This window comes from Dreissena polymorpha, chromosome 5 (genome assembly GCF_020536995.1).
Source record: "Dreissena polymorpha isolate Duluth1 chromosome 5, UMN_Dpol_1.0, whole genome shotgun sequence".
Lineage (NCBI taxonomy): Eukaryota > Metazoa > Mollusca > Bivalvia > Myida > Dreissenidae > Dreissena > Dreissena polymorpha.
The window spans coordinates 126,049,930-126,065,045 of NC_068359.1; the positions used below are offsets into that span (position 1 = coordinate 126,049,930).

Sequence of the window (15,116 nt, forward strand, 5' to 3'; positions counted from 1 at the left end):
AGGCTGCGATCAAGACAGGTTGGGGCTGCTTGGTAAGGCTGAGATCAATAGACAGTTTGAGGCTGCCTGAAGATCGAGATCAATAGACAGGTTGGGGCTGCCTGGTAAGATCGAGATCAATAGACAGTTTGAGGCTGCCTGGTAAGGTTGAGATCAATAGACAGGTTGGGGCTGCCTGGTAAGGTTGAGATCAATAGACAGGTTGGGGCTGCCTGAAGGTCCAGATCAATAGACAGGTTGGGGCTGCCTGAAGATCGAGATCAATAGACAGGTTGGGGCTGCCTAGTAAGGTTGAGATCAATAGACAGGTTGGGGCTGCCTGGTAAGGTTGAGATCAATAGACAGGTTGGGGCTGCCTGGTAAGGTTGAGATCAATAGACAGGTTGGGGCTGCCTGGTAAGGTTGAGATCAATAGACAAGTTGGGGCTGCCTGAAGGTCCAGATCAATAGACAGGTTGGGGCTTCCTGGTAAGGTTGAGATCAATAGACAGGTTGGGGCTGCCTGGTAAGGTTGAGATCAATAGACAGGTTGAGGCTGCCTGAAGATCGAGATCAATAGACAGGTTGGGGCTGCCTAGTAAGGTTGAGATCAATAGACAGGTTGGGGCTGCCTGGTAAGGTTGAGATCAATAGACAGGTTGGGGCTGCCAGGTAAGGTTGAGATCAATAGACGAGTTGGGGCTGCCTGAAGGTCCAGATCAATAGACAGGTTGGGGCTGCCTGGTAATGTTGAGATCAATAGACAGGTTGGGGCTGCCTGGTAAGGCTGAGATCAATAGACTTCCCATGAGGAAAAAAAAACGCTAATGACATCTGTTGTTTCGCTTACATAGTAAAGCGTCCATGTTGAGATCTATATACTTACAGAGTATGGAGTCCATGTTGAGATCTATGTACTAACAGAGTATGGAGTCCATGTTGAGATCTATGTACTTACAGAGTATGGAGTCCATGATGAGATCTATGTACTTACAGAGTATGGAGCCAATATTGAGGTCTATGTACTTACATGGTATGGAGTCCATGTTGAGATCTATGTACTTATAGAGTATGGAGGCCATGTTGAGATCTATGTACTTACAGAGTATGGAGTCCATGTTGAGATCTATGTACTAACAGAGTATGGAGTCCATGTTGAGATCTATGTACTCACAAACTATGGAGTCCATGTTGAGATCTATGTACTTACAGAGTATGGAGTCCATGTTGAGATCTATGTACTTACAGAGTATGGTGTCCATGTTGAGATCTATGTACTTACAGAGAATGGAGTCCATGTTGAGATCTATGTACTTACAGAGTATGGAGTCCATGTTGAGATCTATGTAGTTACAGAGTATGGAGTCCATGTTGAGATCTATTTACTTACAGAGTATGGAGGTCATGTTGAGATCTATGTACTTACAGAGTATGGAGCCCATGTTGAGATCTATGTACTTACAGAGTATGGAGGCCATATTGAGGTCTATGTACTTACAGAGTATGGAGTCCATGTTGAGATCTATGTACTTACAGAGTATGGAGTCCATGTTGAGATCTATGTACTTACAGAGTATGGAGTCCATGTTGAGATCTATGTACTAACAGAGTCCATGTTGAGATCAATGTAGTTACAGAGTATGGCGTCCATGTTGAGATCTATGTAGTTACAGAGTATGGAGTCCATGTTGAGATCTATGTACTTACAGAGTCCATGTTGAGATCAATGTAGTTACAGAGTATGGCGTCCATATTGATTTCTATGTACTTACAGAGTATGGAGTCCATGTTGAGATCTATGTAGTTACAGAGTATGGAGTCCATGTTGAGATCTATGTAGTTACAGAGTATGGAGGCCATGTTGAGATCTATGTACTTACATGGTATGGAGTCCATGTTGAGATCTATGTTGTTACAGAGTATGGAGTCCATGTTGAGATCTATGTAGTTACAGAGTATGGAGTCCATGTTCAGATCTATGTACTTACATGGTATGGAGTCCATGTTGAGATCTATGTACTTACAGAGTATGGAGTCCATATTGAGATCTATGTAGTTACAGAGTATGGAGGCCATGTTGAGATCTACATTTGTATGTACTTACATGGTATTGAGTCCATGTTGAGATCTATGTAGTTACAGAGTATGGAGTCCATGTTGAGATCTATGTACTTACAGAGTATGGAGTCCATGTTGAGATCTATGAACTTTCATGGTATGGAGTCCATGTTGAGATCTATGTACTTACAGAGTATGGAGTCCATGTTGAGATCTATCATTCTATGTACTCACAGAGTATGGAGTCCATGTTGAGATCTATGTACTCACAGAGTATGGAGTCCATTTTGAGGTCTATGTACAGTCAATCTTGTGGATGCGACCACTTGTATTAAGCGACCTTTGTCTTATGCGACCATTTTGAAATCCCACGTAGCTTTTTCGCTATATAATGATATTGTATTAAGCGACTTTTGCCTTACGCGACCAGCGACCGCTGATTTTTGTGTATTTTGATGTCCGAATCTTGAATTAAGCGACCACTAGGAGGTAAAAGTGGTAAATCTATTGATCTTTCAGGGACAAATCCGTTTTATTGTTTATCAAAGCCGATAAGATGTACTGTTACACCTCTGCTTTGTTTTCACACCAACCATTATGATTATGCTTTGTCTCGTTGACCGGTTCTGACCGGTATTGTTGTAGACTGCGTATCAATTTATTGAGTTGAGTAATAGAGGAACGTATTACGCACAGTCTACACCTTAAATAGTTTACTATGTGGAACGTTAAGAGTCAACGCCGATTTTTCTCGAGTATAGATTACAGGTGCAGAAACATTGCACTGTATGCGACAAACATTTCCTGAGAAGTGCGGAAAATAAACTATTAATCGGCAACATCTGTCGAAATTCGTACATAACCAATTTGTAATTATGCTAATTAGCATATATTTGTTAGCCAATCACATTGTTATTTACTTAATAAATTTTCCAATCAGGTCTGTTTGTTTGTTTTCAATTGATGTGTTTTAATTTTTTCAGCTCATTATGTATCATAATCGAGTCAGATTTCCTTAAGCGTACATGCAGAAATTAAAATGTCAAAACGAAAAGTGTTAACGTTGAACGAGAAAATTCGGGTTTTGGAATTGTCAAAGAGTAAAAGTGCACGTAAAATCGCAGATGAGTTTGGAGTCGGTAAAACTCAAATTCAGAACATTCTTAAGCGTAAAGCCGAGGTGCTTGAAGACGTGGAAAATAATGTGACAGGTGAAAAAAAACGCGCGAGCTGCACGAGGAACGAGGACATTAATGATCTTGTGTTAACATGGTTTAAGGATGCAACATCGAGAAAAATGCCTGTGTCAGGCCCTCTCATTTGTGCTCAGGCCCTTAGATTTGCGTCCGACTTAGGAATTGAGATGTTTCAAGGCTTCCACTGGCTGCTTAGCTTCGTTTCTCAGCATATTTTTAGCCAAATTCTTTGTTGTTTTTGCAAATAAATATGTACACACAATTCATTTATAATAAATGATAATTTATAATAAGTGAAAAAATAAAACACCTGAGTAAAATATTGTTTATGTATTGTGTTTATATTCTTTTTATTATAAAAGTTAAAATCATTGTGGACAAAAGAGATTATCCTTCATATAGATTCAAATTGAGGGTAAGCATTCGTCCAGAATGGCCTTTTTTATTTAAAGAACATTTTATTAAGAGACCACTTTTGATTACTCCCTTGAGTGGTCTCTTAATACAAGATTGACTGTACTTACAGAGTATGGAGTCCAAATTGAGGTCTATGTACTCACAGAGTATGGAGTCCATGTTGAGATCTATGTACTTACAGATTATGGAGTCCATATTGAGGTCTATGTACTCACAGAGTATGGAGTCCATGTTAAGATCTATGTACTTACAGAGTATGGAGTCCATATTGAGGTCTATGTACTCACAGAGTATGGAGTCCATGTTGAGATCTATGTAGTTACAGAGTATGGAGTCCATATTGAGGTCTATGTACTCACAGAGTATGGAGTCCATATTGAGGTCTATGTACTCACAGAGTATGGAGTCCATGTTGAGTGTGGTGATCTGTGCCTCCATGTCCTGACATTTGCCTCTCAGCACATCAACATCCACATGATCAGCTGGCCTTCCCTCTCCACCTGGTATACAACGCACTGATGCAGTCTCCAACAACAACTTCAACTGCTTGTCTAACTGAAAATCAAAGATAAACTGTAAAAAGTAATGTCATTGTTTATTTTACTACCTTTAATCAGAACAAGATACTGCGTTCAATAACAGCTGTTACCCTTTATGGAAGACTTGTCAGTATTGATTTATTGGCTCATTCGTTTCAGTCCAAAATCTGGTAAATGTCAAGAAAAATGAGGTCACGTGATTTGAGCTTGCTGAGTGTTTCATTAAAGTATCAAAGCTTCAATTGAATATGAAGTAGTATTGATAATGATGTTAAGTGAATCAATTTGGGTTAACCAATAAATTTTACCTTCTGAATTAGTTCAAGTCTTAGTTCAAAGTAGATCAATGTCAAAGTCAACCTTTACTACAAAGACACGTCTTGTGTAACATCAATACTGCTTGCTTCAAAGACATTACTTGTGTAACATCAATACTGCCTGCTACAAAGACATGTCTTGTGTAACATCAATACTGCTTGCTTCAAAGACATTTCTTGTGTAACATCAATACTGCTTGCTGCAGACATGACTTGTGTAAAATCAATACTGCTTGCTACAAAGACATTACTTGTGAAACATCAATACTGCTTGCTACAAAGACATGACTTGTGTAACATCAATACTGCTTGCTTCAAAGACATTACTTGTGTAACATCAATACTGCTTGCTACAAAGACATGCCTTGTGTAACATCAATACTGCTTGCTACAAAGACATTACTTGTGTAACATCAATACTGCTTGCTACAAAGACATGCCTTGTGTAACATCAATACTGCTTGCTTCAAAGACATTACTTGTGTAACATCAATACTGCTTGCTACAAAGACATTACTTGTGTAACATCAATACTGCTTGCTTCAAAGACATTACTTGTGTAACATCAATACTGCTTGCTACAAAGACATTACTTGTGTTACATCAATATTGCTTGCTACAAAGACATGTCTTCCCTTCACAAAAAAGAGTGTAAAATGTACGTTTTAAGTACTTTTGCGTGTGTTAAACGTGGCGGTATTGGCACTGCGTTTTATGAGCGCTTTTTCTTACCGGTTGAGTTTTTAACAAAAACAAACAAACAAGAAACTGTGCGCTTTTTGTGGGTAAATGTGCGCTTTTATGTGGGTTAAACGTGCGCTATTTAAAAAAGCGCACATTTAACTCACTTTAAGCGCAGTTATAACCCACATAAAAGCGCACATATAGGGTGTGTTAGCATGTGCACTGTGTAATCGATTTCATGACATGGGAATTTTAGCAACCAGAATCGGACCGACTGTTTGGGATTTTCAATCGGTCTTTCATGACCCCAATCGGTCTAGGACCAACAAAACCGAAAAAATATGATCCCTGACATAATACATCGTACTAGTCTTGTTAAGTTAAAACATATTTTAAAAAATGTTGAACGCATGTTAACAGTAAATATAAACGGGAATCGCTCATTTGTAATACCTAAAAAACATTTTCAAACCAAAGTAGCTGATACCTGTTTACCTAAGCTACGCTTACATGTAGCGCACATGTCAGATATGACTCTGGTCAATACGGCCTAAACCAACAACGGCTTCAATTAATGACAACCAGCTTTTTCACGCATGGACATTGACAGCCAAGATAATAACGGTTCGAATGACAATGATCATTATTATACATGTACATTACTATTGCTATTACAACCACACAAATTGATATCTGTATCATTTAAATTTTAATAATCAGGTTTATGATTATCTTGTTAAGCGACTAGGCCGTCATGAATTTGGACCGTCCTGACCCACATTCGTAACATGCATATAAATGGACCAATCAGGTGCCCTCGGAAAATTCTGTCAGCAGAAAAAGCGTTGGTACGGAAAAGCACGTGTATAAAGACGCTATCGCTATTTTTTAACCTCAGAAAACTTTCAGAGCTGTTAACAAACCTATACAAACCAAAGAATTTTTTCCCTTTTTTTACCCGGACAATCGGTCCTGTATATTTGACCGACAGGCCGGACCTTACAAAATTTTACAGGACATGACTGTCGGTCCGGCCATGTTTGGCTGAGACTGCATGCAAATAAGTTGTCTCAAATGAACAAATTAATTGCAATTAAATTATATAAGAGATTTATAAATAATTATGTTTTTTTTTTTGTTTTTTTTTATAAATAAAAGGGCAGGATGGGGCCTAGGAAGGGCAGGGCGGGGCTTAGGAAGGCATTGCTGGAGCACAGTTTTCATTATGCTGAAATCTTTATAAAACATGAACAAATAATAAGTTGTATATTAACATCAAAGTTGTGAGTGATTTCTTGCAAAATCCTGTTTCCTGTTTCTATTAACACTACACAATGAGTTTATTAAACTTAACAGTTGTTTTACTGAAGCCGTGCTACAGAGTATCAATTGTCTGATTCAGGACTCTGAGCCAAATGTTCCGGAGCAGCGTTTTTTCCTCTATATAAAGTTGGTACAGTAAAACGGCACCATTCCCAATGACACCATTATTCCCAATTTCAAAATAAAAAATTCCCATTTACCCTAAAAAATGCAAATTTGCAGAAAAAAATTGGCAAACAGTTCCAAATGTATATGTTAATCACCTTTTGTCAAATCATCGCAGTCTACACAATAGGTCAGTATATCTGCTAAGCGTGTTTCCAGAACGCCCCAACACTTAATCCAGTTTTGTCCAGATTTTCTGTTTTCTCAAGACCGTAACAATAAAGATACAGCATGATTGTTTTGAAATTATGTTTTAGGAAATGTCTATTCAAAATCATTTTTAACTGAAATTAAAATCAGGGGTGTGATTGAGATGAAGGGGGAGGACAATTCTGTAGACTGATTGAGGGGAGGACATCTGTCGACTGATTGAGGGGAGGACATCTGTCGACTGATTTTGACTATGCAAATCATGTGCATAATGCAAGGGCAAAACTTTAAAACAGACATTTAAATAAATAGTTTAACACCATCTTAAACTTATTAACAAGATTTATTTATAAAAATCCTTTTTATATTCACATTTAACATATTATGCGAAGTCACCAGTATTATTTGTGATCAAAATCAATGTGTGTTCTGATCCCTGTGAATGAGTGCAGCAATCTTTTGTTTATAATTGGAAATAAGGTAAACAATAATACAGTGTTCAACTAACATGACTAACAACAATTTACCACGGGATCCGTTGTTCAAGATTTCTTCACATGGAATATGACTTAAGCCTTACCAAGAAAGTTGATCTTCCGTACTCATTCAGAAAGTGGTATCGCTTGTTTGTTTAAAAAAATTCAATCTTCGAAATTTTGTGAGATTCTTTCATTCAATAATTGCGCTTCCAAAAGTCGCAATTTGCAAACGAATCAGGTTACAGTATACTAAATATTTGTGGCATGAAGGGCTGTACTCTCTAAAATATATCATAGTTGACTCGAAGGCACTTTACACCAATATTTTTACAAATTTACGCTAATCTCGGAAATGACCGCCCCTCCCCCCCCCATATATATGGTTATATATGTTGTAGGTTGATTAAAAAATAAAATTAAGATACAGAGTTTAGTAATCATAAGTCAAAAGACACTTCTTTCCAAACAAATTTATAAAAAATTGGGATTTTTTTTTTTAATTTCGGTTTGGGATAGGGTCCGTTTGCTTTGGGATCGTGTCCGTTTTGCGGCCTTTTTGACTCAGCAGAAAACCCCATGTCCGCAAAAATCTGCGGAAAAAGAACAAACCTGAAAAATACATGTACATGTACACGTTTTTTTTTAAGCTAGAGTTTGATAACGTTGTGTTTAACTTACAAAGTGTGTTTCGGATTACAAATTTAATAGCGGTCATTTGAGAATTAAATTTATTAAATACACTACGCGACCTGTGATTTTTGCATACATCTCGCATCACCGTAATCAATGCAACGTGACAAATTGCAGTGATTCCCAGCGACAAGAAAATTTGGGTGATGTCTCTGCGATTCCACGGTGACCGTCGCGCAGTGTAACTCACTGTAATGCAATCAGTGGGAATTACCCCGAACCACAGTGATTCACCTTTTTTTCGCGAAAAACTCGGAGTCAGTGTTTATTACATGTATTCCCTATCAGAGCAGTCTGTGAAAGAAAAATAAATGAAATAATCCAGACGATTTATTTACATGCTAACGCAGTGTAACTGTTAACAGATATTCACTTTCATTTTTACCCGTTATCAGAAAGTCCCCAGGAAGCAATTTTTTTTACATGACTGCGTATGACACAATAAAACATTTTTTTGTACATGATCGTATTGCATTCAATCTTCATAATTTAAATTCGCTTGTCAAATGAAAGCTGTGTCCCATAATGCACTGTACTCTTTAAACTTCTGAAAAATGGCGTAGGCATATGGTTGTGTTTATGAAATTCTTAAACATATTTATCGTCATAAATGTTTAAGATTATTTTTTCGTAAGTGATGTTGTAATTATATTGGATTATCAGATAAACGTGAACATTAGAACAGTGGTATGTATACATTTATCGATACGATTCGGTTTATATGAATGAATTGGCAATCATGGATGTAACCGACAACCACTGCGATCATGGCGAATCACCACAAAATTGCGGGGAATCACAGCAAAGATTATCTTGCACTCGCGCCACGGCGGAGTGAAGAATCACATCAAATCTCGGTGATTTTACACTCGAAAATCAAACTGGCCACAATGACTTCGCGAATAAGGCAAAAATTACGGGTCGCGTAGTGTAATAATTTGTTAAAACACTTTACATGTTGAAATACTTTTCTTGACAATATAAAGCATGAAATGCACAATGTCCACGAGGATTACACCAGCACTGATTAATGTGGTTGAGGATTACACCAGCACTGAGTAGTGTGGTAGAGGATTACACCAGCACTGAGTAATGTGGTAGGTAAAGCAACGCCAACAAACTGCCACAAAACCACTGAAAGAATCCATTGATAGTGACACTGGGTTATTCATGCATATCTGATTCACAATAATTGGCATCTTCAGTGCCGTGGAGCCATACTCTAATACTACAGTACTCGTTATATAGTTTGTTACACACTTCCATGTAAAATTTGCAAATTTCTCATTGGAAATGGGTGCCTTTAAAAAAAAATTATTATGACCTGACAGTTATGATTAACCCATGAATGTGCAAGCTTTGACTTATGTCTTTTGTTTTTTGCTGAACAGACAACATGCAGAAGAGACAGTATTGAGATACAAGGAATCCGGGGCGCGATACCCTAGCTCTTTGCAAATAGATCCCTTGGATCTTTCACGTGCTCAGTGCATAGCACCGATACCAGGGGACAAAAATATTTATAAACTGCACTCGTCCTGCAGAACTAGTGCATTAAAATGTTCACTCATCCTGCAAATAAATGCACTCGTCCTTCAAATATGTGTGAAAAAAAGATTTCAAAGGACTGATATGACTAATAAAGTTTCCTATATCACTGCTAAAATGCTGCTTACTCAGTTATTCATGCCAGCTGATCACAAAAGAAATGTTAAGCAGTGAAATAAGTTACTTTATTTATGAGGAATACAAAATAAATAAATGAAGACAAATATTTTGCTAACTTCATGTTGTATAATTTTCAAAACTCTTTAACATGTAAGAGGAACAGGACTGAAATAATCAAAAATTAAACTTTACTTGATAAATAAGCCTTAATTATTTAAACTATTTATATTTTGGACAGTTCATGAACATTTGGTCTAATCGTACACCAACTGCTGTGTTTTCCTTTTTTCTAATGCTCGAGTTCTTTCTGTTTCGGACGTTTGAACATCACCCCCCGCTCCCTTTAAAGAACGCTTGTATGTCAGAAGTTTTGAAGATGAAATTCAGAATGGATTAAAACCGTACTTCGCAGTTAAATAATAAAAAAAATTAAATACTTACAGTGAATGCAGTCAGATGGTTCCCGGTCAACATGGACGCGCAAAGTTTACACCAAAAGCCAATATTTACTCTGACCACAGTCTCACATAACAACGCGCACCTGCTGTATGAAATGTTCAATTACAATTTCCGTTTCATTCGCATTCTACTTTCAGAATAGATATGATTTAAGAAAATGATTTTATTTAATGAAAAAGAGTCTTACTGGTCAGAAAATACATATTTTAACTGCTTTAGGGAAATTCACTCCTCCTTTCAAGACTTCAATCGTCAATACGAGTGGACTAGTGGAATTTTTGTTCTCTGAATACACGCGAGAAGTACCTGGGTTTCATACCAGTACATCTCTAGTTGGGTGGGAAAGACTTGAAGCATTCCTGAAATTTCCGGTGCCCCGGCCAGGAGTTGAACCGGGGACCTCTGGAATGATAGACCAGAGTGTTACCACTCGACTACCGCACAACTTTGTATGGTACCAACTTTATATAAAGGAAAAACACAGCGATAACCTTTACATGTTGTATATTTTGTAGGTAACAGATACTAAGGCTTGTTCAGAAAGTTTTTTGTGAAAAAGAATGCTATTGGTGTAAAAATTATCCATCCATCCAATTATGCTGCCTATTTTAGTCTATTTTGCATAAAAGCACTATCAGTGTTTTTATCACTTATAGGGGAATGGCGGCGGGGCCCGTCCAAAGGGGAAAAATGCGTCGTTTTTTAGGAAAAGGGGAAAATTAAAAATTCACTCTTATATATGTAATGATATTTATTATATGAATACACATGTTTGTATAAATATATTATTCACAGCAGAATGTCTCTGTCCTTTTTCTGAAATATATATCAATGATTTTTTCAACATTAGTTTCAGACAGTTCAGCCTTCATGCACAGTCTCAGTTTTCTTAGCCATTTTGAGTCGAATTGACTTTTTTTAAATCGATTAAATGGCAAATTTGAGCATTTTTTATCAATAAAATGGACCAAATTGGAATGTTTTTATCAACAAATATTGACACAATATAGAATAAGATACATCAGGCCTTTTCCTGGCCATTTTGGGAGAAAAATGCAATTCATGTGAAAAGTCCACTGATTTGGAAAAAACTAATCTAATTTAATATAACACTTTATAATAATTAAAAATCATATAAATTATAGTTAAATACTTTGTTAGTTATTTATGAAATAAATTTGAGATATATTTGTCATGATTATGAAACAGTTCTTTCTAAAAATAAAAAATAATAAAAAAAATAATTTTTATTTTTTAACTACTTCTGGAGGGGATTTTTTTTACAAAATGGGGGGAAATATATACTCTTTTTTGAGTAGAATGGGGCCGATATCGGCCCCGAAATTGCCATAAAAAAACGCTGACTATTGAGGAGTATTTACGACTGTCAATCAACTGTTAAATCCTAATAGGCTGTTATGGGTTTTCCCTTAACTTTATGTCATGCAAAGTCAGGAAATATCAAGAGCAAATTTTTAAGTTATGGCAGCAATAACTAGACCAGTAAGTTATGGCAGCAATAACTAGACCAGTAAGTTATGGCAGCAATAACTAGACCAGTAAGTTATGGCAGCAATAACTAGACCAGTAAGTTATGGCAGCAATAACTAGACCAGTAAGTTATGGCAGCAATAACTAGACCAGTAAGTTATGGCAGCAATAACTAGACCAGTAAGTTATGGCAGCAATAACTAGACCAGTAAGTTATGGCAGCAATAACTAGACCAGTAAGTTATAGCAGCAATAACAAGACCAGTAAGTTATGGCAGCAATAACTAGACCAGTAAGTTATGGCAGCAATAACTAGACCAGTAAGTTATGGCAGCAATAACTAGACCAGTAAGTTATGGCAGCAATAACTAGACCAGTGTTTTTTTTCTTAAAATTTTCGGCCCCATTCCCAATGAAGAAAGTTTATATTTTTCCCACACGGGACCTTGAAGTTCACAATTGAAGGTTTATTAAAACAAAAGCACTGCATTGCAGTTGCAAAAGCTCGGCTGCGGGTGCAGTCACAGTGACCTTGACCTTTGACCTAGTGACCAAACAAGAGCACCGCATAAGGGGTGCCACACTGGGCTGCGAAAGCTTGTCATTTTTTTTTTTTAGAGGTCACAGTGACCTTGACCTTTGACCTAGTGACCCAAAAATGGGTGTGTCGTGTAGAACTCATCAAGGTGCAATACATATGAAGTTTTAAAGTTGTAGGTGGAAGCACTTTGATTTTAGAGCGAATGTTAAGGTTATTATTAGAGGTCAAAGTGACCTTGACCTTTGACCTAGTGACCCAAAAATGGGTGTGAGGTGTAGAACTCATCAAGGTGAATCTACATACATGTATGAAGTTTCAAAGTTGTAGGTGGAAGCACTTTGATTTTAGAGCCAATGTCAAGGTTTTAGCGAGACGGCAGACTGCAAGCTGGCTATGACAATACCTCGGGTTTCCTCTGAAAGCAGCTGAGCTAAAAATATGTATTTTTTTTATATCTCAACATTTTGGTTATCTCCAATCCAGCTTTAATTTACTGCTCAAAATTTGCTATGGATCACTTTTTATTTTCAAATTATGTTCAATTTAATTTAATTTAAATTGTTATTTTGCAGGCTTTTATATTAGAATGTGTGTTTTGATTTGATTTTTATGTATTGCTTTATCATTGATGCGTGACGCTGGCTGAATCTAGCTAGGGGTGAACTTCAAATTACACATACTATAAAAAGTGATCCTTAGCAAATTTTTAGTAGTATATCATACTGAAAACACTTTTATTCTCAATTTTGAAGCATTTTTTAAAGCAAAACAACAACACTAATTCTCACTTATATTCAAAACACTGCAAATTTCCCAATAAAGGGACCCAGCACCAATTCCAAAATGGTGAAAAAAACAACACTATAGAAATCTTAATGTTTATCACACTATCAACAGGGCTTGACACTAACTTTTTTTACCTACCAAAGGACCAACAGCTTTCAGAAATTACTGGTCCTCCAAGATTTCAAGTGGTCCGACGAAATCTATGTTATTTTACCTAAATTTCAACTTACTTTCCGGACTATCCACAATGTATTGTGCATTTATAAAAAGAAAACTATACAATCTACTAAACTATTTCTTATCTTTTTCATATTTTCACTGTACTTCAAGCTTCTCTTCATTAGTTTTAGGTTTTTCAGGCGGAGGTTCAACCACTCCTGGAATAAAATTTCACATTGCGAAAACTTGTAATCTTGAAAATACGCACAGCGCCCTCACACTACTATGGGGGAAGGGGTCCGCAGCCCTTAGGAGGGGGAATTTTCAATAACTGGATTCATCTTCCTGTATAATAATATATAAGCCTACTATATTCAGTAGTAGTGGTCCCTTTCATACATGAACTTTCTTTACAGCAAAAAAATGCAAGAACAGGAACTTTATCAAAGCAGTTTACTATTCTAAACATCGCTTCTTGAAATAATTTAAAATAAAAGATCCATGCTCCTATTTAAAATTGTATGATAGCTATCATACCGAACAAAATGCATCTGCATCTGACTGGGCAAGGAACTGCTGCTTGAACAGAAGATCTTTTTTTTTACATTTGGCAAATGTTTTACTTTTGATTTTTTTACCATAAGACTTGCTGTTATGAGTCATGATATTGTTTTGACCTTTACCTTCCAGCCGTTCTTGATCGTCTGGGTGTTTTTTCCCGATGTTTTGTGAGCGTCTAATCGATTAAGGTTACATACCACCAATTCCATTAGAACGAAATAGGCATAGATAGTTCAGTGCGCAAAAAACAGTCAATTTTCAAATATAAATCAGCAATTTTTTTTTCTGAGGGGGAAAAATTAGTTTCAGGGGGAAAAAAATATACTTTTCAGGTGGGGGACTGCCACCAAAATTCGGTGGCAGATTTAATAGATTGAGGGCCCTGACGCAGGTTTACTCTGCAGCAATGTCAAAACATTTTTTGGTGCCCTCCAGTGTAAATTTACATGGTAGGTAAACAAAGTATATTCTGATGGTACAACTACTAAGTTTGAAAAAATGCTGACTGCTGCTGTTTTTTCAAAATAATAAATACCATTTTGTTCATTTCTCGATCCTAACGCTTCGAATTTTATTCCGGGACATTTGCGGATCGTAAACCTTTTTTGTTGATCCGACAACATATTTTGATCCAAAAACATATTTGTATCATCCGGGCATCTGGAAAAATTGGAATTTCCAATATTTTGCTATTTTTAAACCGTTCTCCAGTCGGCCCATAAAATAATGATGAAATTATCTGTTTATTATGAACATAAAAAGTTGTTTTATTGATGAAAACAGATTTCCACCAGTTTTTCACAATAAGCTGGCCAGGATATATCACTGGTACAATGGATCAACCAAATTTCTAGTTTCACTGGTCCTCCCTATTTTTTACTGACCCAGGGTCAACAGACCACCATTAGTGTCGAGCCCTGAGCAAGTTAAGTTGTTGCGTGATATGTTTATCTAAGCCTGAAAATAACGTATGTGGCTTTCATCACAGATTAATGTGCTGCCTAAATTCAACGCAGCGAGTTTACATCAGGGTTGTCATTATGATTGTAAACAAAGGATTATTTTGGAATAGTAACCGATTCAGCCGGGGGTCAAGGTCCAGGGCAAGGCCCTGGTAGGGGGGTCAGGGGGCAAAGCCCCCGACCGCAAACAAATTCTAGACATTTTAGGGACAAAATACTGCTATTCTCAGAGCATAAAAAGTTAAAATGAGGTCTTGAAAGAATAGACAATTTTAAGATTTTCACATTTTTAGTAAAGTGTACAATGTAAAAACATGTTATATTGATAGATCATTACATGTTCCAATTCTATCCATTACCTGATAATCCAGTATTATTACGATTTCTTTTTTTCAAAACCAAACTATGGCCAATATTGACGATGAATGTCGTCCGCCATTCAACGCAAGTGCATATATAAATTGAATTGTGGGATTGGGGAATTCCCATTGA

General features: G+C 36.8%; 1 protein-coding gene across 14 annotated transcripts in view; it reads right to left on the reverse strand.

Moving 5' to 3' along the window:
• LOC127881883 (centromere protein K-like) overlaps positions 1-15,116 on the reverse strand; it is a 49,593-nt gene that overhangs the window by 32,994 nt on the left and 1,483 nt on the right. The window contains exon 2 of one of the 14 annotated variants that reach the window (XM_052430070.1): positions 4,046-4,205. In XM_052430070.1, coding sequence (XP_052286030.1) covers positions 4,046-4,205 — 160 coding nt within the window. The other 13 variants (XM_052430085.1, XM_052430083.1, XM_052430082.1 and 10 more) reach the window with 13 other exon arrangements.